General features: G+C 39.6%; 1 protein-coding gene across 1 annotated transcript in view; it reads left to right on the top strand.

Moving 5' to 3' along the window:
• c11.1 (maestro heat like repeat family protein c11.1) overlaps positions 1–23734 on the top strand; it is a 264060-nt gene that overhangs the window by 223648 nt on the left and 16678 nt on the right. The window contains exons 27-28 of the mRNA XM_068228566.1: positions 15528–15662; positions 15742–15844. Coding sequence (XP_068084667.1) covers positions 15528–15662; positions 15742–15844 — 238 coding nt within the window. The remainder of the gene's footprint in view (positions 1–15527; positions 15663–15741; positions 15845–23734) is intronic.

The raw sequence follows: 23734 nt of genomic DNA, 5'->3' as shown, positions 1-23734 counted from the left end.
TGGATAACGCAGTGGTCAACATAACCTCATGCAACGAAAGAATAAAAGAAACACGATTCAAAGACAAGGACAAATTATGCTGGCTCCCCTGTGAAAGTGCTTTATTTTTTGGATTACTCTACTGTTTGCATTTTTAGATGCCTTGTACTTGCACGGAAAGTGCCAGACGCCCTTAAAACATCGTGGCTTATCGAGCTTTCCTATAACGAGGGGAGGAAATCTATCACTTCCGTCTGCATTGCAACGCAGTACAGTGACCCTATCTCCTTTAAAAATGTCCGTTTTGGCTAGGCTTAAATAATGCAGTTTCATTGTCATTGACAGTATTGTTCGGTGGGTACGAATTGATTATAATTATGAGCCATGCTTTTTCGCCAACTGTCGGCACCACCAGTGTTCGTGGATTCTGCTTCTCCGCACACTGCCTGTTACGTGATTATATGGCATTCCTTAAAACGCTGAATACAAAAGAATTGCAATTTCACTCAAAATTAGCAACTATGAAACACACTGTCGACACACCGAAGTAAAAGAAAGTGCGGAAAGCTACCCCTGCACATTCTGGAAGATGCATTTTATCGTGACATGGAGAAAGTTTGGATTTAAATTACTCTGTAAAATATTATTAAAAAATGTAAATGTAGTTTTAAATTAAAATTCTGAATTGTTTACCATTTAAATATGATATATGGGGGCAGTTTTCTTCCATATGCGGTAACACAAAGCATAAATGTACATCCAACATCGAAAACTTGCCAACCTTGGCGCAATAAAACCCGCACCCCAATTTCGTGCCTCAATTTTTTTTAAAAATATGCGTGGATTATTTGCGTAAATACAGTAATACACATTAATGTATATATCCAGACAAGAAGGAAGACATCAAAAAAGTTCAGGTACCTCGTCCTTAGCAGCCGGAGAAGCCTGTTGTAGATGGAGATACTGTACAGAATGGCCATCTGATTCCTTTTTAATGAAACACATGTATTCAATTGTATTGAAACTTATTTGACACCAGAATCATTCGAGACGCAATAGAAATTCAAAACACCCAAATAGCTTCAATAAAGATCAAAATAAACTTGCGTCACTGGACCAGCCTAATGCAAATCTTCAAAATTGACAACATGGGTGACCTGTATGTCAATGATACCATTCCAGTATCTCAAACCAGAAATAAAGTTATTACTGTTTGCAACTTGGGGAAGGGCAAAAGATGATGATTAACGGGACATTTACAAATAGAGGAGACTGAAAGAGGCTTGCTTATCAACAGTACCCAGGAAACTGGAACTTTAAACTGATTATTATTATTATTATTATTATTATTATTATTGTTACATTCATTTAGGAAGGCTCGGCTTGTGCCGGTAACATAATGGGCTGAATCAGCCTAAGCAAGGAATCACCCCCTTGATTAGTAAACTATGCAGACATCTACAGATATTTACAACAGAAATAATTACTATACAGTATATACAATGTATGTGCACGGATAATGTCCTTAAACACCTTTTTACCTCCCCGTTTTGGGAATCTGTCCTTCAGTATTACCGGAACTGCGGCCTGGATTTTCATGCCATGTGATGTAACCCAGATGAAAAGTCATTCCTAGAAATTTTCTCAATGTAGCAGATGATCTGGAGGGTGGCTTTCTGTCAACGCAGATGTGATGATGCAGGTTTAATCAGGCCAGGGAGCTGTGCAAGCTTTTCAGAGTAACACCAGTACATGATATTACTATTGGAACTGTGATGACTGATTCTAATTTCCACAGGTGTTGTATTTCTATTGCTAGTTTTGTGTATTTTGATATCGTTGTGGCTATTGGTGGTTCCTAAGCAAGGACTACATTGACGTTTTAGTATTAACGCGGAATAGTTGTTTGTTTGTTTGTTTGTTTGTTTGTTTGTTTGTTTGTTTGTTTGTTTGTTGGTTTGTTTTGATGAAGGTGTAACAAAACTTTTAAAACTAATTGCCTATTTGCCTATAATATGATTTTTGAAGATGATAGGACGGGAATTTAGATTATCCTCAATCAAACCTTGCCATAATTTGCATATTTATTATTCTCATTAGCTGTATTATGTAATAGGCTTTGACTTCAAGATGGCCACTAGCTGCTAGTCGCACGCAAACTTTCTCTCGCAAAAATTGTAAATTGCAGGTGATATAGTGCTTGAAGTGAGAAATACGTTATTAGATTTGTGCTGAAGTTAAACGTGCTTGAAGTGATAAAGACGTTATTACATTCGTGCTGAAATTCAACGTGTGCAGTGAACTTAAGTAAACTATCAGTGTTCTACTACTAAGTTGTCATAATGGCTCCTAAGAAGCTTCCCCAAGCCAGCCCGCCGCATGGCGCCAGCATACAAGAACTCGTTAAGCAGGCCGTAGCCGAACAGTTACAGCCCCTAATGTTGCAGCTCCAGGAACTAAGAGCGGAATACAAGGAAACTGTCAAACTATTACAAGATCAGCTTCAGGCTAAGGACAGGGAACTTGTGAAAATCAAAAGTGACTTTAAAAACAAGCAGGATGAACTGGAGCAATACCAGCGGCGGCAAAGTATCCGTATTTTCGGCATTCTGGAAAAGGAAGGGGAAGATCCCGATGTCATCGCAATAAACATCGCAAGAGATCTTGGTGTCGACCTTGACCTTCGGGACATTGACAGGATCTATCGCATTGGAAGACGACTGGGCGCGAAGCCACGACCTCTGATAGTGAAATTCGTTTTGTACCATAAGCGGAGTGAAATCTTCCACAAGAAGAGAGGACTTAAGGGAACGGCGGTCACAATAAGAGAGGATCTGACGGCAACAAGGCTCGCAGTCCTTAAGGAGGCAATTTCAAGGTTTGGTGTAGGCCAGGTATGGAGCAGTGATGGATTAATTAATATAAAAATAGGATCAAATAAGTATAAAGTGTGCACTATGGAACAGTTAAATGAACTAAAGTGATATGCGGGAGAAATGCTCACAACATTTTGTAACTTTCTATTTTAGTTTAATTTTAGAGTTATCCTTGTAGTATATCCTAATATTTTAACTCTGTATTAGAACGTAATTAGTAATATAGTTTACTTTTGCTTGTCGTAGTGGTAGATTGGTATTAGTAGCAGTAGACTTGGTTCAGTGCCTTATTTTTGTTGTGTTTATTTCCACTTACATTATTGACACATTGCCATTATCATATTGATCCCTGTAAATTGTGATTTCCATTCCCATTATTGTCATAATCATCTCCAACATAACTGAGAACAACGTAAGTTACAGTCCCCCTGATCACGAACTTGAGACAAACGAACAGGCTTCCCTCTTCCTTGCAAACAGTCCTCAAAACCTTTAACTTACTCCACCCTCTCCCAGTGTCGCTGGAACCAGCTGTGCAGGCAACACACACCTATTGTCATTTGAGCTTTCTTGCCATTCCCAGTCGACAGGGGACATCATTAACCACCGGCTTTCTCCGTACAGTAATGCTTTAAAAATTTGCCATATAAACGCTCAAAGCCTCCTTGCGGAGGCGCGAATGGACAAAATAAAAGCCCTATTTATGCCTCCCAGTTTCCATGCAATATTAATCTCTGTACCTTGGCTAAAACCACACCACTCAATAGAAAGACTGCAGCTGGCGGGTTATACATTTCTTAGATCCGACAGATTAAATAAGCCCTCCGGAGGTACTGCCGCATATGTTATGACCAGCTTATGCCCTAAAATAATCTGTAGGTCTCCAGGTCCGTACGAGCTAAAACCTGAGTTCATGTTCTTGGAAATAACTGTGAGTGAAGTAAAATGTCTTATGGGTGTAGTATATAAGCCACCGAAAGCGGGTTTTTTATGTGATCTAGGGACTCAAATACAAGATTTAGTCACTGATTACTCAAATATAATTATAATGGGCGACTTCAACATAAACCTTCTTGAACCTAACTCTCCTCAGACAACCCAACTTTTAACTTCTTTTAAAGCTTGCAATTTAACGTTTCTCCCTCTCAGTGCTACATATCACATAGACACATCACACACTTTAATTGACCTCATTGCCACTAACCAACCTGAATTAGCTCTTCATCATGGTCAAATTAGTGTCCCAGGCATATCACGACATGATGCTATATTTATGGCCTATTCTATTAAAAGTCCCAATTTCAAACTGAAAATAATTTCATATAGAGATCTACAAAGAATTGTTAAGAATAAACTTTTACAAGACGCTGTTGTAGTGCCATGGTATGTGCACCATTCGTCGGGGAAATCATTTTCTTGCACCATGTCGGGCGACCAAACAAATGCTCTGGCTGTCTTCCCTCCTCCGACTATATCTTGTCTTCAGATCAATTGAATGGATCAATGCATTAAAGAAAATGATGCTAAGTGTCGGTAGATATATTTGTTTCCACAATCCTGAGAATAAATAACTCGCTATGCGAAGTAAGTTTCAACTAACGCAGATATCTCCATTCCACGTTTCACTATAACCGTCGAAATACTTTCCCAATTGTCACGCGACACCACTCTGGGATAATTAACATGCATCAGTAAAGTGTATTTTTAACATGAGGTCAACGGGGAAACCCGCATTTCTTTTCGTATTATCTACCAGCAATCATTCATTCGTAAATATCAGTGTAAAGTCATCGTCCAAATCCAATCATTCAAGAAATATTGTCGTAAAAGTTCAATGTAAACTTATCTGCTATAATTATGTAAATAAATTGCAATAATACTAACTTAATTGTATAAATCCCTGATTTATTCATGATCATGAATTATTGTAGAAAAATAACATTCATTAACATCAATCATCTTTCCTTTTCCAAAATACAAATCAAAATTGTTTATGATTGGACTCAATCAGTCTTCCTGCTAAATAATTATGTTATCCGCATCATAAGAACAAAGAAAAGTTTGCATAACTTCATAAGACGTAAATATCAGTCACATTAGATAACAATCTTCTTGGATATTCATTGAAATTGAAGTATTTCGAAAGTTGAAATGTAAATAAATTCATAATTAAGTAAATTGACATTGGTTAAAATGAGAGTCCCTAAGCTTTAGGAAATAAAAGAAAAATGTGCTTATTTATAGTCCCTAAGCTCTTGAAAATATTTTTTTTTAAATGCTTATTTTCCTTTATACCAAATTCATAATGTTCTTGTCAATAATCTTTCTTTGATTATATTAAAAAATTGTAACATCAGCAGTGTAAGCGAAGTTCCAAATGCTATAGCTCTTATCGGCTATTTTTTATATATTTCGATAAATAAAAAAAAAATCAATCAGTTTCATCATGTCATTTGATATATATGACCATGTTACATCCTAAAATTAAATGTAGGTATCATCTAATAATAAGCTATTATCATTTTTCTATCAGAAATTACGTCTATCGTGATTCACGATCGCGTCTATGTCCGATTATTATATCATAGAATTCTTAGGAATATAGTTGGTGACACTATTTTATTTATTTATGGCAGAGATTTAAATTAAGAAGACGCTTCTCCCCGTCAAGATATGGTTTCAGCAACAAAATACCAAGCAACACTCATTACCACGTTTGATATTCTCCAAGAAGACATCAAGTTTACCCTTAATTATTTATTTTTCGGAGATTTTATTCTGAAGACTGTTTATGGTTACCAATCTACGAATTCTGTGATGCATTTCGTCGTATGAATATGTAAGTGTCTTATATAGCTATCTAAAATTATGCCGCACACATCAAATAATATTAAAGGTTAGTATCACATCGTAATTACTACCGTACCAATAAGTCATAAGTATATCTATCTCTCCCTATTCCAATCGTAAACATTATAACATCTCGTCATTCATAACCACAAATATATCCCAACGAATATTTATACATATAATCTCATCAACACGTCGTTCATGTCCTTATTTTCCCATATAAATATCATTCACTTCCTCCTACGCGGCATATCATCTCAACATTTAATTATCAAACTACAACGTTGCATTTCTGGGTTAAATTTCAATTGTAATGCACATAATCATATTATTCTAAAAAAGAAATACATGTACGAACAGAATAAGTTCACATTTACTCACATGTAGTCGTAGTGTAGCGATAACCAAGTCTTAATAACTTATAAAACAACTATCTTCTTTCTGCATTACGGCTGGATTATATCATATTAAGTACGTCGCTTTTCTTTGATAATCGTCGAAACATCATCTTAAATCTCTCCATATTTAACTATTTGCATTCCTACATAATGGCATTGATTTACATAATTGAAGATTACCTACTTCCATAGTTATAAATCAATTGTAATAATCTCTTTGCGAGGATACTGCCAATTGGAATTATATCTCGAAGACATAAGTAACAACCTTCACACAACAATTTCATTGCTAATATTCATGGACTACATCTAACATTTATAATTACTGTAAATAAATAACATATCTTGGAACTTAGCTTTCATCTGCCGATGTTAATGGACTGGGCTAGATTTCGATGCGGTCATCCACGGTCTGCTGGCTGGCTTCAGGCATCTGCTGCGTCATAGATAGGCAGTAGCATCCAGATATGGGCTCGTAGAATCAGCTGAGCGGCTTCCGTCGGTTGACAGTCCCATGTACGATTTAGTTATCCATGTTGAGGCCATTGATTACATGCGACATAAACATATCCAACATCGTCATTAGTATCATAAACATAATCTTCCAAATATATTATTCAGTGTCTAAATTATAGTTCTATAACAGGTTATTCTACCAGAAATTCAACGTTAGCTCTCAGTAACAAACTTTAAAAGGATAATCTAGTTAGTTCTTAGTTTTTCATCAATATATTCTGTATATGCGATGTCTTATTTCATGTAATGTCTCTCGTCAACTTTCAGTTCGAGCTTCGGCTACCGATTGTTGTAACCAAGGTTGAAATTTACAAACACAACTTTTATTTGCTTCACTTTATGATATTTACACAAATAACTGAAATTTATTTTGAAGCAAAAAGGAATATTGAATCTTGAGAAAAGTCTGTCTTTATACAATATGTACAGGTTTACAGTCTTTATATACACTTCTATCTTGAAAAGATAGTCTTTGTGAATTGACACGTTGATAGTCGAGAACTATCTGGCACACTAACATAAATGTCTTTGAGAGTCCTTGTTTGTTGAAGTGCCTGAATTCCTAAAAAGCAAGTTCAATTGATTGAAGAAATTCCACCTAGCGAAACTAAGGGAGCTTGCATAAATTAGGGAATGAAAATGGCTTGTAAAAGAATTACGGAACATAGGCAGCGGAAACAGGTAAGGGAGCGGTGACCAGAGGTGAAACCTCGTACTGCCAGAAATTCAGTCCACCTGGTCGAAGCACATTTTCAAGAGGAGTAGCCTCCGTGCTCGACGTAGGGTGTATTCTGGAGCTGGACACCGGGCAAGTGGGCAAGTGAGCAGGCAGGGAGCTCCTATTTATAGTACACTCGATGGTCAGGCACGCGCACTGAGGGCTGCGCGTCGAAGCTAGCAGAATGATACACAGGCGCGCGTGCAGCTGGCTTGCGGAGCGAGACGGGAGCGCCGGACATACAACACCCTCCCCTCCTAAATACGCCGGTACGGCGTGAAACGGCGGCGGCGCTGGCGGCGACTGCGATGCTGGGGCGGAGCTGCTGATGTGTCTGTTGTATTGTCCGGAGCTGGAACTGGGCGGAGTGGCGCTGTCTCGTCCTGAAAGGAACCCATTGTTATTAAATGATCTAAAGCGCGTTCAGCAATAGATTTATCTGGTTTAGCAATAGCATCAATAGCTGGACAGGGGCGGTAGCGCAGACGTATCTGATCTTGATGGCGGCAGATACGTTTCTCCGTAGTCTGTATCTCGTATAGACGATGACCCAAAGATCTGCAGATGACTCCAGGTATCCATAGTGGGTTGGATTTGAATGTCCTGGTGTAGACCTTGTCGTTGAGGGAGAACTTCGTTGGTGAGGTCTTATGCTGGGCCGGAAGAGGCTGTAACAGAGAAAGTAAAGTTCTGTGAGGTCGTCCATGGAGCTTGTATGCAGGAGTGATATTATCAGCGCCGGGTAGAGTTCTGTAGTTGTTTAAGAGTTGGAGCAAGGCTTGGTCTTTAGTTAAGCCTGAAGAGACAGCTTTCTTCATACTTCTTTTAAATGTTTGTACGAAGCGTTCAGCTTCACCATTAGATTGAGGGTGAAAAGGTGGTGCTAGGATATGACGAATGCCATTATGTGTACAAAAATTCTGAAAAGCAGTAGCTGTAAATTGAGGTCCGTTGTCCGAAATGAGTACTTGTGGTAAGCCTTCTGTAGTAAAGATTTTCTGGAGAGCACGAATGGTAGCTTCGGTTGTAGTAGTCGAATGCATATCCACGACATATGGAAAGTTTGACAGTGAATCGATGACTATTAACCACATGGAATTGAGGAAAGGACCTGCGAAATCGATGTGAACTCGTTCCCATGGAGTAGTAGCAGGAGGCCATGAAGCAAGATCAGAAGACGGGGCGTTCTGATTCGTTTGACATTGCTCACAATGACGTATTAGCTTTTCGATGGCGGCATCAATACCGGGCCAGTAGCAGTGTTGACGGGCGAGTTGCTTTGTTCTGGAGATACCCCAATGGCTTTGGTGTAATAATTCGAGAACTTGTTTCTGTAGGCTAAGTGGGATAACCACTCGGAAGATGGTGCCTGCTTCTAGTAATACAACTCCGGCACGAGTCGTGAGACGATGCTGCATACGATGATAAGGTGCCAGGTGGGCAGGAAGTGTGCTCTGAAGAGGCCAACCGTTGCGGATGTAAGTACGTACCGTAGCAAGTGTACTGTCCTTATCCGTAGCTTTAGCTATGCAGGTAGCATCAATAGGAAAACTGGATACAGTATCTTCAAGTTCTATGTCCAACTGAAGACATTCAGATTCTTGAGAATCGAAGGCAGTATCAGGACCAACGGGTAAGCGGGAGAGGGCATCAGCATTACAATGCTGGGATGTGGCTCGATATACAATCTGATAGGAATAATCAGAAAGGAACATGGACCATCTTTGAAGCTTTCTGAGGGAATTCTCTGGGATCTTATTACCAGGATGGAATAAGTGTACAAGAGGCTTATGATCGGTAATGATCAGGAAATGGTTGCCATAGAGATATTCATTGAAACGGCGAATACCAAAGATGATGGCTAAAGCTTCTTTCTCTATCTGTGAGTATCGACGTTGATGGTCATTAAGTGTTTTCGAAGTGAAGGCGATGGGGCGTTCTTGTCCATGACGATCCTTCTGGGAGAGAACGGCACCGACACCGTAGTCTGAAGCGTCAGTAGCTAGCGTGATGATCTTGTCGGGCTGAAAATGAGTGAGTTGTATAGCTTGAATTAAGGCGTTGTTGATTGTTTTCCATGCCTGTTGGCATGGCTGAGTCCACTGAAACTTAACACCTTTTTTACGTAGAGCGTTTAATGGAGCTGCCACTGTAGCGAAGCGTGGAATGAACTTATTATAATAGTTCGCTTTACCTATGAAGGACTGAAGCTGCTTGAGGTTCTGAGGTGCTGGCATGTTTACTATCGCTGAGACATTCTGTGTACTAGGACGAATTCCATTCTTATCAAGTATATGTCCTAGGTAGTGAACTTGAGGCTGAAAGAAGGTACATTTAGCGAGATTTGCTCGTAGGCCATTGTCTTTCAATTTCTGGAGAAGGAGGCGTAGATTGGTTAGATGTTCCTGATGATCTTTTCCAGTAACAATAATATCATCCAGGTAGTTAGCACAACCGGGAATGGAGGCGGTGAGTTGAGCCAAATAGCGCTGAAAAATAGCCGCTGAGGATGAAACACCGAATGGGAGCCGCTGGAGCTGGAGCAGTCCGAGAGGAGTGTTGAGTGTGAGAAATTTCTTAGATTCTTCGTCTAAAAGTAGCTGGAGATATGCTTCTTTAAGATCAACTCGAGAGAAGAATTGTCCACCAGAGAGACGACGGAATAAGTCTTCTGGACGTGGAATAGGAAAGATATCTGTGTCGAGTTGTGCGTTGACGGTAGATCGAAAATCGCCACAAAGTCGAACATTGCCATCAGGTTTCTTGATTACCACAAGTGGAGTAGCCCATTGACTAGAAGTAACTGGTACAACAATTCCAGTTTGTATCCATCTTTCTAATTCTTTCGTGACCTGGTCTTGAAGTGCTAGGGGTACTGGACGAGCTTTGAGGAAGCGAGGCTTAGCTCCGGATTTCAGCTGTATGTGAGCTGTATAGTCTTTTGCTGTTCCGAGCTGAGAGTCGAAGACTTCAGGAAACTGCGCTAGGAGAGCGGTAACGTCAGAAGTAGGATGCAATGTAGATACGACGTTAATGTTGTCATGTATCTGGAAACCAAATAAGTTAAAGAGATCCATGCCCATAATGTTTGATGCAGTGTAGTTGTTAACTACGAGAAGAGGAATGGCCTTCTGAATTCCTTTATAACTAGCCTGAAGCTTGATTTGACCTTTGATGTCAATTTTCTTCTTGTTAAATGTCACGAGCTGGATGTCAGCTGGAGAGCATGAAGGTGAACCTAAGTCGTGGTAGGTAGTCAGGTTAATAATAGAGACAGGAGATCCAGTGTCTAATTGAAAATCGACAGATCGATCAGAGAATGAGAGAGGAATGATGATTTTGTGAGAATCCTTTGTGGGAAGAATAAGATTGATCTGATCAACTTCCATGTCTTGGCGGGGCTGTATATGCTTCCGGCGTGCTGCAGTAGTCTTAGCAGGGCGGAGCGAACTTTGACAGACAGTCTTAATGTGTCCAAGTTTATTACATCGTTCACAAGTAGCTTTGAAAAAACGACAGTCACGACGTTCATGATGCTTGAAACAACCTCGGCAGGAAGGCAGAAGTTTCGAGGTGCTTTTAGAATTGGGCTTCCGTGTAGCATTACGAGAGGGAACCTGGCGAGAATGCTTGGTGGAGAGCGCCTTATCCGTACGGTTCACTGTAGCAGAGGACTTGCGGGCCTGAGGCGAGACTTGTGCAACTTCGTGTGGAGAAGCTATGGCTGCGGCAGTCTTGGTAGTAAGCTCATAAACCGTAGCAATACGCTGGACGTCTTCTAAAGAAGGGTTACTCTGCTTGACAGCGTCAAAACGTATTTTGTCTTCAGGAGTATGTAAAATTATCATGTCCCGAATGAGAGAATCAGTGTAGGATGAACCACAACCGTCCTTGGAGCAGATGAACTGGCAGGGTTTAGCGAGACCACGCAATTCAGTTATCCATTCAGTATGTGTCTGATGGGGTTGCTTTCTGCTCTGAAAAAATTTATAGCGAGCAGCCACTATGTGAGGAGCTTTGGCATAGTGTTCCGTGAGACGGGCCAAGAGCTGCGTGAAGGGTACCTCAGATAAGTGTTCTTCCGGACTTAATTTACGTAGTAATTCACACGTAGCATTGCCAACCGAACTAAGAAATAGTGCGCGGCGGCGTTGATCATCTGTGACAGAATGGCAGATGAAATGCTGTTGTAAACGGGCTAAATAAACTGACCATTCTTCCTTAGCCGGATCAAAAGCAGAGAACGGAGGAATAGCTGATGGCTGTGTAGAGACAGAAATAGCTTGAATAGCCTGAAGTAATGCTGCCTGTTGTTGTTGCATAAACTGTTGTTGTTGCTGCTGTAAGGCTTGGAAGACCGTAGCGAGCTGTTCCGCAGTAGCCATTGCGAGATGCGTGCAAGAAAGAGTAAGGTAAGCTGTGTGTCAGAACTGGTTGGAGTGTCGTTGTTGTTTAGCACGTCGCCGTAGAGTTGACAACTGGGCCTGTTGAATTGTAGTGCCGTGTGTACCTCGTTGCTATAGAGTTGGCGATTGGGGACGATGACGTGTAGTTTGTTGCTGTTTTACCTCGTTGCTATAGAGTTGGCAACTGGGGTCGAAGAATTGTAGGTTGTTGCGTTTTTACCTCGTCGCCATAGAGTTGGCAACTGGGGTCAAAGAATTGTAGGTGGTTGCTTTTTACCTCGTCTCCATAGAGTTGTGTTGTAACCAAGGTTGAAATTTACAAACACAACTTTTATTTGCTTCACTTTATGATATTTACACAAATAACTGAAATTTATTTTGAAGCAAAAAGGAATATTGAATCTTGAGAAAAGTCTGTCTTTATACAATATGTACAGGTTTACAGTCTTTATATACACTTCTATCTTGAAAAGATAGTCTTTGTGAATTGACACGTTGATAGTCGAGAACTATCTGGCACACTAACATAAATGTCTTTGAGAGTCCTTGTTTGTTGAAGTGCCTGAATTCCTAAAAAGCAAGTTCAATTGATTGAAGAAATTCCACCTAGCGAAACTAAGGGAGCTTGCATAAATTAGGGAATGAAAATGGCTTGTAAAAGAATTACGGAACATAGGCAGCGGAAACAGGTAAGGGAGCGGTGACCAGAGGTGAAACCTCGTACTGCCAGAAATTCAGTCCACCTGGTCGAAGCACATTTTCAAGAGGAGTAGCCTCCGTGCTCGACGTAGGGTGTATTCTTAGCTGGACACCGGGCAAGTGGGCAAGTGAGCAGGCAGGGAGCTCCTATTTATAGTACACTCGATGGTCAGGCACGCGCACTGAGGGCTGCGCGTCGAAGCTAGCAGAATGATACACAGGCGCGCGTGCAGCTGGCTTGCGGAGCGAGACGGGAGCGCCGGACATACAACACCGATCAAATATTTAATCTTCTCCTTTCTTAATTTCTCTTGCTTATTTGCTTCGATATTGAGTTGGATATCAGCGTAATCTTTAACATCACTTGATGTACAAATTTTTCTGCTCTAGCTCTGTAGGTAACTTCTTTCTTCTTCACGCGACGACTTCTGTTTCGTGGAAAAATCTCGTTCCGATGTTCAGTGTAATTTTTTTTTTTGTTCACTAGCTATTTTAACAATTTAAAACCTTCTACTTTTTTTTTAATCACGGCCGCATTGATCCTACATGGTCTGTATGTCTAACTTTGTGACCATGGCTTATTTGATTCACCAAATTAGCATTCTTTTCGACATATTTATGGCTTCTTTGATTTTTATACGTCCATATTTTATCATTACGAAATCACGGCCTATTTAATTCGATATGTCCGTACATTCTTCAGATATAATGCTCAACTATATGACCTCTCTAATCTTACTACTGTGCATGGCAAATATAGATGCTGTAATACCTCGTTTTTTTCCTCATGACCAGGGCATTGAAACGGTACACATGATATATTTAAACTTAAAGACATAAATGACAAAGTGACTCTCTTCAATCAACATATGACTGAACTGTATGACAGACATGCCCCTGAAAAGAAGGCTCGAGTTACGCGGAAGCCAGCTCCCTGGCTCTCAGATGAGATTAGAGCACTAATGGCTGAACGCGATGCTGCTTATAGACGAGTTAAGAAACGTTGCACTCCTGACAATCTACTGAACTATAAGAGACTGAGAAACGCTACGACCCAACAGATTCGAAACGCGAAACTACGACACGCTCACAGTTTAATTCAACCAAATGTTTCAACAGCTGTATTGTGGAAATCCATAAAGAGCTTTGGAATTACCGAAGGATGAGACGACGATGAAATAAATATACCCTTGGAAAAACTGAATGATTATTTTTTATCTAACTGCGCATTAAATGCGGCCCTGAAACAGGAAGTTCTAGATGGGAATTATGCAAAGGCGCGAACAGATAGAGAAAACTTCTACTTCTGTCCAACAACCCACTCACAAGTCAGGTTTGCTATAAATTGGATAACATCAACGGCAGTAGGAAATGACAGTATGGGAATAGAGATGATAAAAATTATTCTGGATGTGATATTACCTGCACTAATTAACATATTTAACTCTTCCCTTGTAGACAGCACATTTCCCGAAATACGGAAAGTGGGCATTATACGTCCTCTAAAAAAGGTAGCTTCCCCTTCTGAACCATCTGACTACAGAGCCATCTGTATACTTTCTGCTTTATCCAAAATGCTAGAGTTCATTGCTCATAGACAAATAACAGACTACATGACGACTTACAACTTACTTGATCCACTACAATCTGGTTTTTGTCAAGCACATAGTACTACAACGGCACTACTGAAGGTCACAGAAGACATCTGAGAAGCTATGGACAACAAGGAAGTGACAGTTTTAATACTCCTAGACTTGAGCAAAGCTTTTGACTCTGTTGACATTGACATTTTGCTCTCGATTTGTATTCCCTCCATTTCTCGGACAGAGCCCTCCTTTGGTTTCATTCCTACCTGTATGGCCATAAGCAGTATGTTACAGATAGATTAAACAAATCAACTTGGCGGTCTGTGCAGTGTGGTGTGCCCCAAGGGTCGGTGTTAGGACCCCTTCTTTTTTCTATTTACATTAATGATGTCCCCCAAACCTTAACGCACTGCAAATACCATATTTATGCGGATGATGTACAAATGTACCTCCATACATCTCCAAATCTAATATTTTCGGCGATAGACAAAATCAATCAGGATCTAACATCGTTTTCTTCTTGGTCTTTGAGATGGGGTCTTAGGTTAAACCCAGCAAAATCCCAAGCCATCATCCTTGGATACCCAAAACTACTTGCGAAAGTCAGTCAACCAGAGATTCCATCTATAAGGTTGTGCAATACTAACATACCATTCATGTCATCAGTAAAAGTCCTAGGTGTTACTTTCGATGATGACATGTCATGGAAAACGCATATTACGAACATCACCCGGAAAACATCCTCTGCATTGCACATGCTGAGTGGGTATAAAAACTTATTTCCTGAGAAACTCAAAAAAAATACTGGTAGAAGCTCTGGTTTTCCCTCATTTCGACTATTGTGACGCGATTTATAGAGACGCTCGAGACAAGTTATTGAGCAGATTACAACATGGTCAAAATGCATGTGTGAGATACATCTGTAACCTACGGTACTATGACCACATAACTCCTTCATATAACCACCTATCTTGGCCTCGACTAGAAATCCATCGCACTGTGCATACCCTATGCCATCTCCATAAAACCCTTCATTCTTCACAGCCATTTTACCTTACTTCATATTTCAAATACCTATCCTCTTATCACAGTCTTAACACCAAATCTGCCAATTAATTCCATCCTTGCTTTATCTATCCATAGAATTGCCATCTACGATAAATCATTCACAGTAATTGCCTGCCGTGAGTGGAACCTCCTTCCCGAAAGTATCAGGGGGTTAAACGCTATTCACACTTTCAAGGAAGCACTATAATAATAATAATAATAATAATAATAATAATAATAATAATAATAATAATAATAATAATAATAATAATAATAATAATTTACTTTGTATTAGATCTAGTTATTGTAAGTAATACAATATAATATATGTATATTTTAGTTCCTGGTTTTATGGAAGAGAAGGCCTGAAGGCCTTAAATCTTGCCAGGTAAAATAAAACGTTACTTCTATTTTCATTAATACAATAAAATAGTTTTTTGTTTTGTTTTCAGGCTTGTAAGTATGCCCTTAAAGAAGTTGGACCCCTCCTTGGAGCAGAGAGACTGAATGCCATGATGCAGGGACATCTGATTGATGCAGCAAACCTTCATTATCTGGACTTCATGGCTGACTTAGCTAAAATTTTGGTAATTGTTGTATATTTTTATGTACATTTTGGTAGTCATTCATTTGGAGCCTCATAATAACCATTACAATTGTGTACAGGTTGAGGAACTACCAGAACTTGTTTCCTTCTTCGTCATGAATGCCCTTTCTTACCTGAAGAGCTCCTGGCCTAGCATGCGGGGGAATGCTGCCATGTTCATTGGTGAGTTCTAAGACCAATCTTATTCTTTAATATTGCACCTCTAAAAGAAGACTGCCACAGGTCAAAGAAGTTAAGTTTTGAGTTATTGCGTACATGCAAATAATTTATGTTTATTCTCTGTCCTGGGAAAGTGTCATAAGTTAAATCGTACCCTTGTCATTGCTACAGCCTTTGTTTTGATTTTCTATACGTGGGAGAGTTGCAACTCAAATAATAGAAGACAGCCACATGTTAGTTATGGTAGTTTTCTTTTAGGACTATGGTATCAAAGACTGAAAATTATGTTCAACATTTGAGGGTCTCCTAAGTGTCCAGCTACATGGCCGTTTGGTCAGCATACTGGTCTTCGGTTCAGAGGATCCTGGGTTCAAGACCTGGCTGGGCCGAGAATTTTAAGTATGGTTAATTCCTTCAATTCTGGGACTGTATGTTTTTGCTCTTCCTTATACATGAAACACACCACACTACCAATCATCACAGAAACATGCAATAGTGAATACACATAGATAGAGCATCATTTTAAGGGCATCTGGCCTTAAAACTGGGTCTGATCTACATCAACTGCTGACCCTGATAAGCTGGGATATAGGCAAGGAAGAAGAATTCGAAGATCTGTTTATTGTAAGGTCTGCTACATTTGTAAGTCAGTTCTTTATTTTCAGATAAACTAGGTAGAAACAATGTTATTAAAAGAAAATTAGCATTGCAGCTGTGACAAATACAGTAAAAGGTATTTTCAAACGTTATTCCATGAACAAGAGTATGGCATAAAGCTGTGGAAAAGTTTGTTAAAATACAAATTTATTTACATTATAGATCAACACTATGGCCCTAAGTGTTGGCATTACTGGGCGAATTGGCTGTGCGGTAAGGAGCGCGCAGCTGTGAGGTCGCATCTGGGAGATAGTGGGTTCGAACCCCACTGTCGGCAGCCCTGAAGATGGTTTTCTGTGGTTTCCCATTTTCATACCAGGCAATTGCTGGGGCTGTACCCGGTACCTTAATTAAGGCCATGGCCGCTTCCTTCCCATTCCTAGGCCTTTCCTGTCCCATCATTGTCATAAGACCTATCGGTGTCGATGAGACGTAAAGCAAAAAAAAAAAGTTGGCATATTCTCACGACTACATAATAAAAAACTGCCATAAGTGGAATTTTCTACTATACTATGAACTGCTATTATAATATAGCAGTGGGCTTATGCCGTATCAAGAAAATAAGGTGAAATTCTTTGTTTCGCAGAGAACTTTGCTCTGCATCTTCAGAAGAAAATCTCAACTGTTCACGAGAAAGACTTCTCAAGCAGTGAGGATTGAATTTAGAGGTTAAAATAGAAGTGGAATTGGTATGTTCATTCGTCACCAGATGGCTCACCGGACGCGGTACAGTGCTAGCGCTCGAAGCGGAAGCATGACGGAACCATCAGAATCAGTCTGAGAGGGAGTCACATAACATAACAGGTGTACACACATACGAAAGTATGACATTGACACAAGTCTGGAATGAAACATCTGGCGATGAGGAACGTACAAAGTTGGAAAACACTGAAACGAAATAACAATAAGTGAAGGGACAGGGAAGGGAACTACCTACGTAGATGCTTAATGGCTGGCAACCATGTATTACTTAATTGATAACCAGTGTCCCTGTTAAAATTGTTAGGATTTCTACGTATTTCCACAGCTTCCCGTATAATCCTGGACCTGTAGTGTCTAGTGTGGGTAAGAGCTCGAGCATCTTGGAACACGACATCATGACCCGATGATAGTGCATGCTCAGCTATTGCTGATTTCTCTGGCTGGTTGAGACGGATATTTCGTTCTTGTTCCTTGATACGAGTACCAATGGACCGGCATGTTTGGCCAATATATACCTTGCTGCAAGTACAGGGAATTTTATACACCCCAGGATGTAAAAGTGGGGACAGTTTATCCTTGTTTTTACCCAGACTGTGGACAATTTTAGTGACGGTGCCAAACACGGTTGTTACATTGTATTTGCGAGGACCATGGCAATTTGATCTGTGGTGTTGTGAATGTAAGGCAGGTAGGCAGTTCCCTTTACTTCTTCCTTCTGTGAGTTTTGCGTGGTTGTTTCTCTGGAATGCAAGGCTCTCTGATTCTGGATATCGCTGTAACCATTACCCTTGAACGTGACTTTGAGGGTGTCCATCTCCACCTGGATATTTGATGGCTCACAAATTCGCCTCTCCCTCATGGTGACTGTTGTGAGAATGCCTTGTTTTTGTTCTATTATAATATGTTCATAAGATATTGTGCTTTTTTTTTCATGAGACATTGTACTAAATATCAGAGGACCAATTTATAAAATCATTATCCTAAAATTGTATTCACTATTTTTCCTCATTGATTCAAACCTTTGACAGTTTCTTCTGAAAAATTATTGTTTTTGACTAGTGACAGTTTTCTTCTGGGGGTTATGTTTAATGAAGATGAAGAAAAGTGCAGTTCTGTAGGCCTACTGGTCATTACACTCATCATCATCATCATCATCATCATCATCATTATCATCATCCATTCACCTTTTCCAGCTGATACTGGATGTGGGCAAATATGGTTCTTCTCCACTTTGTTCTGTGTATCCACCATTCCTCATTCAACACAGTGTTCCTGTCCAGGTTCCATTGTCATTTACTGTTCTTCACAAAGCCCATCTGTCATAATCTCGGTCTTGCTCACCCTCTCTTTCTTATCATCTGTCCGTCCACTGCTTTTTTTGACATTATTTCATCATTCATTTGATACATTCAAACCATTTCAGTGTGTATTGCTCCAGTTTTTCATTTACTTCTGTATTATTTTTTCTTTTCATATGTGTTAATTTCTCACTCTATCCCTCCTTGTCTTCTGTACCATACTCCTCATGAATATCATTTCTGCTGCCTGTGCTCTACTCTCATCTCTCTATGTCATTGTACAGGTCTCTGTGTGACATGTCATGATAGGGACATAATATTCCTTGTACGTTACTTCTTTAGTGTTAAATGGTACATCTTTGTTCCATATTGTCCCCTTCTCCGGGGTCGCTCAGTCGGCAAAACGAGAGTCCCAAAAGGGTGGACCGTTCGCAGGGCCGATTTTGCTATTAAGGGACAATTTCATAGAGTTTATATTTTCAGGACCCTTGGTGACTGGATAGGTGACACAATATAAATGAAAATCAGGGCAAATAACAACAACGTTTATTAAAACATAACGGAAACTCAGTCTGGACAAATGCATGAAAGGAAAAAAAAATTTTTAAATACAATGTGACTTTGCAACAAAAGAAATATCTCAATCTTTAATGGCTTGTGAATAAATGAACACGACTATAAGTCCTCGCATGCTTCTGGAGTTAGATTCCATTGCTTCTTCAATGAAACTCCACCCAGTATTTTACTCTGCAACATCGAATGAACCACAAAATTAGCAAAGCTGTCATTTCCCGTTATAACTCATGTTTAGTCATTTACAGGTAAAATAATTTCATACATTTTGAAGAAAAATTACTATTAGCTCAGCATTTACTTGTTCGAGGAAATCTCTTGAAAATTCATTCACTCTACCTGTGAAAATCCTCTAACTCATCTTGTCATCATAAAATTCCTTTACAATTTCATTTTAGTGTTGGGAAATATTTTTACAATTTCTTTGGCATAACTCCCTCTCTCTCGTAGACTACGCTTGACTGTATTCTTTCCTTACTCTATTTAACTTTTCTAAATTACCTAGCATTTCATGAATGGATAGAGCATCATGAGATCCTACACGGAATCAACAACAACAACAACAACAACAATGCTTCACAGTCACCAAAAAAAAATATACAAGATAAGTTTCCTTGGAATGATATAAGTAAATGACATCAAACAACCCAATTCTACCAAATGGTTAAGTAAATTTTTATCACACAATGAATCTGTAATATTTATTATTATTATTATCATCCAGTCATTTATCTCGTCTTTCCCTTGAGTTTTATTGAAGATCCTTACAATCATCTGACCAGAATAAAAACTCGCTCATGACTGTAGTTATGATGATACAGAAAGCCAAATTTCTCTCTCGAAGAATAACTATCACCATCATCAGTGATAAGAGCTCACGAGCCTCGAAAACATCTAATAACGATTAAGTCATGTATTATTCATTTCAGTTGTTGAGCCAGAAATAGACCTATTATTAGTCACTAAATTCGTACATCCTCATAAATCATTATCGCCATAATCATTCATTACAATCACTGTGACTCATAATACCTTTTAGGCCCGACATGCACCCTAGTAGTCCCATGTCGTCCATTAATGGCGAACTCCATTATCACAATGACCATACAAGTTTAATCTCAACAACTTTTACATTATCCGACCTTTACTATTATTAGCATTATTATTATTATTATCCTATAATGGCTCCTAGATCGTTCTCTCGAAGAATATTTCTCACATTCGTCGTTCACTTTCCCTTCTACCATCAATCACTACACATGACTAACAGGGTTTTAAAACTACGATTTAATTATAGTGTACTCCTACATCTAATCATATCTTCATTTACTATTTTTATGAGTTTAATTTATTCTTATTATTATTATTATTATCATGATTGTTAGTAGGCCTTACTCCCTTAAAGTCACTTTCGAAGATCATAATCACTCACTCTTGTCGACTCAAGAACAACTGGGATTATTCATCATCACGTCCAAAATAAAACTATCATTATTCCAAGGAAATGCAAAGATAGAACAATATTGAAATCACAAATCAACGAAGTAAGGAACGCTCTCCCATCACCATTAAATACAAATTACTAAGGAAACTACTTTACTCTACGCAAGAATACAATCTAGTCATCTACTAAAAGAGAAGAAATTTTACAAGGGTACTCATATTTCCGGTGAGAATCCTTGGCGTCGGGATGCTGCTCCAGGCGACGACATCTCTTGCCTCATCTATGGTGATTTACGGATGTACAAAGTCATCGCGTTGGCGTGCACTCTGGAATTTAGTTCCACATGACTGTAGCTCTATTCAGCGTCTTCCTTTTATTCCAGCAAAGTCCCAGAAAATCTCTCGATTTCCCTCTTGATCGCCGCATGTCGACAACTTGGTTTCCTCGGAGATCGCTGAAACTAAAATATTCTATTAGCACAGGGATCCACACTAGCTATAACTCACTAAGTTATTTTCAACACTTAACTTGGCGCAACGATGTACTTCAGGTCCATTATTACTATAAGCTTTGTCTTCTGAACACATTCATTAAGTTACGATGCCTTAGGCTGACAAATAATAGGGCTGAATATTATGATGATTAAATAAAGGTTAGATTTCCTCTCGTCTATCCACTTGAGATCGTGACTTCCTTTCATAATGTCCAATGGAACATTCCTAAAGCTTCTATGGCAAGAATCGGCTTTAATGAGCACGCTGACTGTCTGTGGTTTAACATTTTCCACCCGGGAGAATGCATGACTGTAATAAGCTCGCTGGATACTGCGTTGAGCTAACAATGAATTACACTGGCATTCAAGTAATGTAATGATCGTGCCCTACAAGGATTACACTAGTATTCACGTCGTCTGAAAATATTCTTCTTTCCCGTAGAGAATACACGGTTCGACTTCTCGTAAGAAAACCACTGTCCGACGTGCTCTTGGAAAACTATTCTGGCCGTCGTCTCGTGAAATTTCTCCTGAACTGTTCTGTCGTTCATACACAAGAACTTTCTTCGACTTTTCCAGAACAATCCTAATATTTCCAGCACTTTCCTCAATTTCTATTGGCTGGTAATCGACCTGCGCCATAGCTCGTCCTTGACCGCTACGAGTGGATTTTATGAGAACATTTCTCCTCCCCTCTGTCGTCTGCTGGTGTCATGACGTAACTGCGCTCTGGTCACCCTCGATCAGCTGTTGACCTAGTTTCGGCCGGCTCGCTCTCGCACAACTATGTCACAGCTGGTACACGCGCACTCGTAAGCAATGCTCCGTAATAAATATTCCCAGCTTTCCCAAATTAACTGAGGTACCATTTAGACGGGTACAATATTAGACTCTGTATCTGATTGTATATGACACTCCCAAGATGTATTCTTCTACTAATTTCTGTATCCAGTCTTGCGTTTTCCATCAGTTCACTTCCCAAGGACTTGAAGTGCTCCATTACTTCAAGTTCCTTGTTTACAATTTTAATAGCTCCTTTTCCTTCTTTTCTCTCTTCTATTCACCACCATTGTCTTGCTGTTCTCCTCATTGATCTTCAGTCTCCATATTTCAATCTTTCCATTAACTACATTCAGCTGTTGTTGCACTACTTCTCAACCTTTCCCCAGACCACGTTGCACCTACTTCTCATCTTTTCCCCAGATCTCATCATCGGCAAACATCATTACATTCATCCTTGCACCTCCTGTTAAGCTTCCCTTGCTGTCTTTTGTGAATCTCATGCATCACCATTATGAACAGGAAATGTGACAATACACTTCTTATTTTAGTTAGTTTCAATTCTGAATCATTCTGTTTCTACCCACTGTTGTCTTCACACAGCTTTCACCTTTGTTATAAATTCCTTTCTTATACCTGTGTGTTTCAGGCTTTCCCAAACATTTGTTCAAGGAATACTGTCATGAGCCTTATCCAAGTCAAGAAAAGTTGTCACCTTATCTTTCCTATATTAGTAGTTCTTTCCATGTTCTGACTGAATGGAAGTGGGTTCCTCTGTTGATCTTCCACTTCTGAAACCAAACTGCTCCTCTTGTAACTATCTTTCCACAGTTTCTTAAACAGTGTGCTTCAGAAAATATTAAAACATGCTGTATGTACTGTATACTTTTATTCTTATTTTTTTCTCCCATGTTTAACGTTGCACTAACACATCAAAGGTTTTTAGCAATGAGGGATGGGAAAGGACTAGGATTGGGAATATAGCAGTTGTGGCCTTAATTAAGGTACATTTGCTTGGTGTGAAAATGGGAAATCTTCAGGGCTTCCAACAGTGGGATTCGAAGCCACCATCTCCCGAATGCAAGCTCACAGCTGCATGATCCTAACTGCTCAGCAAACTTGCTCATTTGTATAAAATTACTTTACCAAAATCAATTCACTTGAAAAATTTTTAATGATCATTTGTTTCAAATGAGACATTCCTGGTTTTGCAGGTGCATTCCCCTATTTTATTACACACAGCATGGCCACAGGTGTTACCCCTGAAAGCTATTTGATGTATTTCAGAGGGACCTTGAATGCTTCCTTAGACCTAGAGTGGGTAATCTTTTCATTTCCTTCTTTATCTTAATCGTCCATATCGCCTGTATTTAACATCAGCCTGGAGAACAGGGTAATGATTTAAACATTGGTACCGAGCTCAGTAGTTGCAGTCACGTAATTGTGGCCAGTATCCAGTATTCGGGGGATAGTGGGTTCGAACCCCACTGTCAGGAGTCATGATGATGGTTTTCCGTGTTTTCCCACTTTCACACCAGGCAAATGCTGGGGCTGTACCTTAATTAAGGCCACGGCCACTTCCTTCCCACTCCTAGCCTCTTCCTGCCCCATCGTCGCCATAAGACTTATCTGTATCAGTGCAACTTAAAGCAACTTCCAAAAAATAAAAAATAAATAAAAGTAATTTGTAAGCTCTTTATCGGTGACCTGAGTGATGTTTCCTTCAGCTATAGATGGCCTTTCTTCTACATTGGCAAGATGATTGCCCCTCTGAATTTTCTGTACATCTTGCTGCATCAGTATCGTGACTTTCAACTAGTTCATTACCTTGCTTTGTACTTGGCCAGTTTTTTCCTTCCATAATTTTCGTAGATGACTCACTTTTATGTTATGACAAATGCATCGAGTGGACGGACATTTGAATATGTGAGGGTTTTTTGTATTCA

This window comes from Anabrus simplex, chromosome 7, assembly GCF_040414725.1.
Source record: "Anabrus simplex isolate iqAnaSimp1 chromosome 7, ASM4041472v1, whole genome shotgun sequence".
Taxonomy (NCBI): Eukaryota; Metazoa; Arthropoda; class Insecta; order Orthoptera; family Tettigoniidae; genus Anabrus; species Anabrus simplex.
This window is presented reverse-complemented; position numbering and strand designations above follow the sequence as displayed.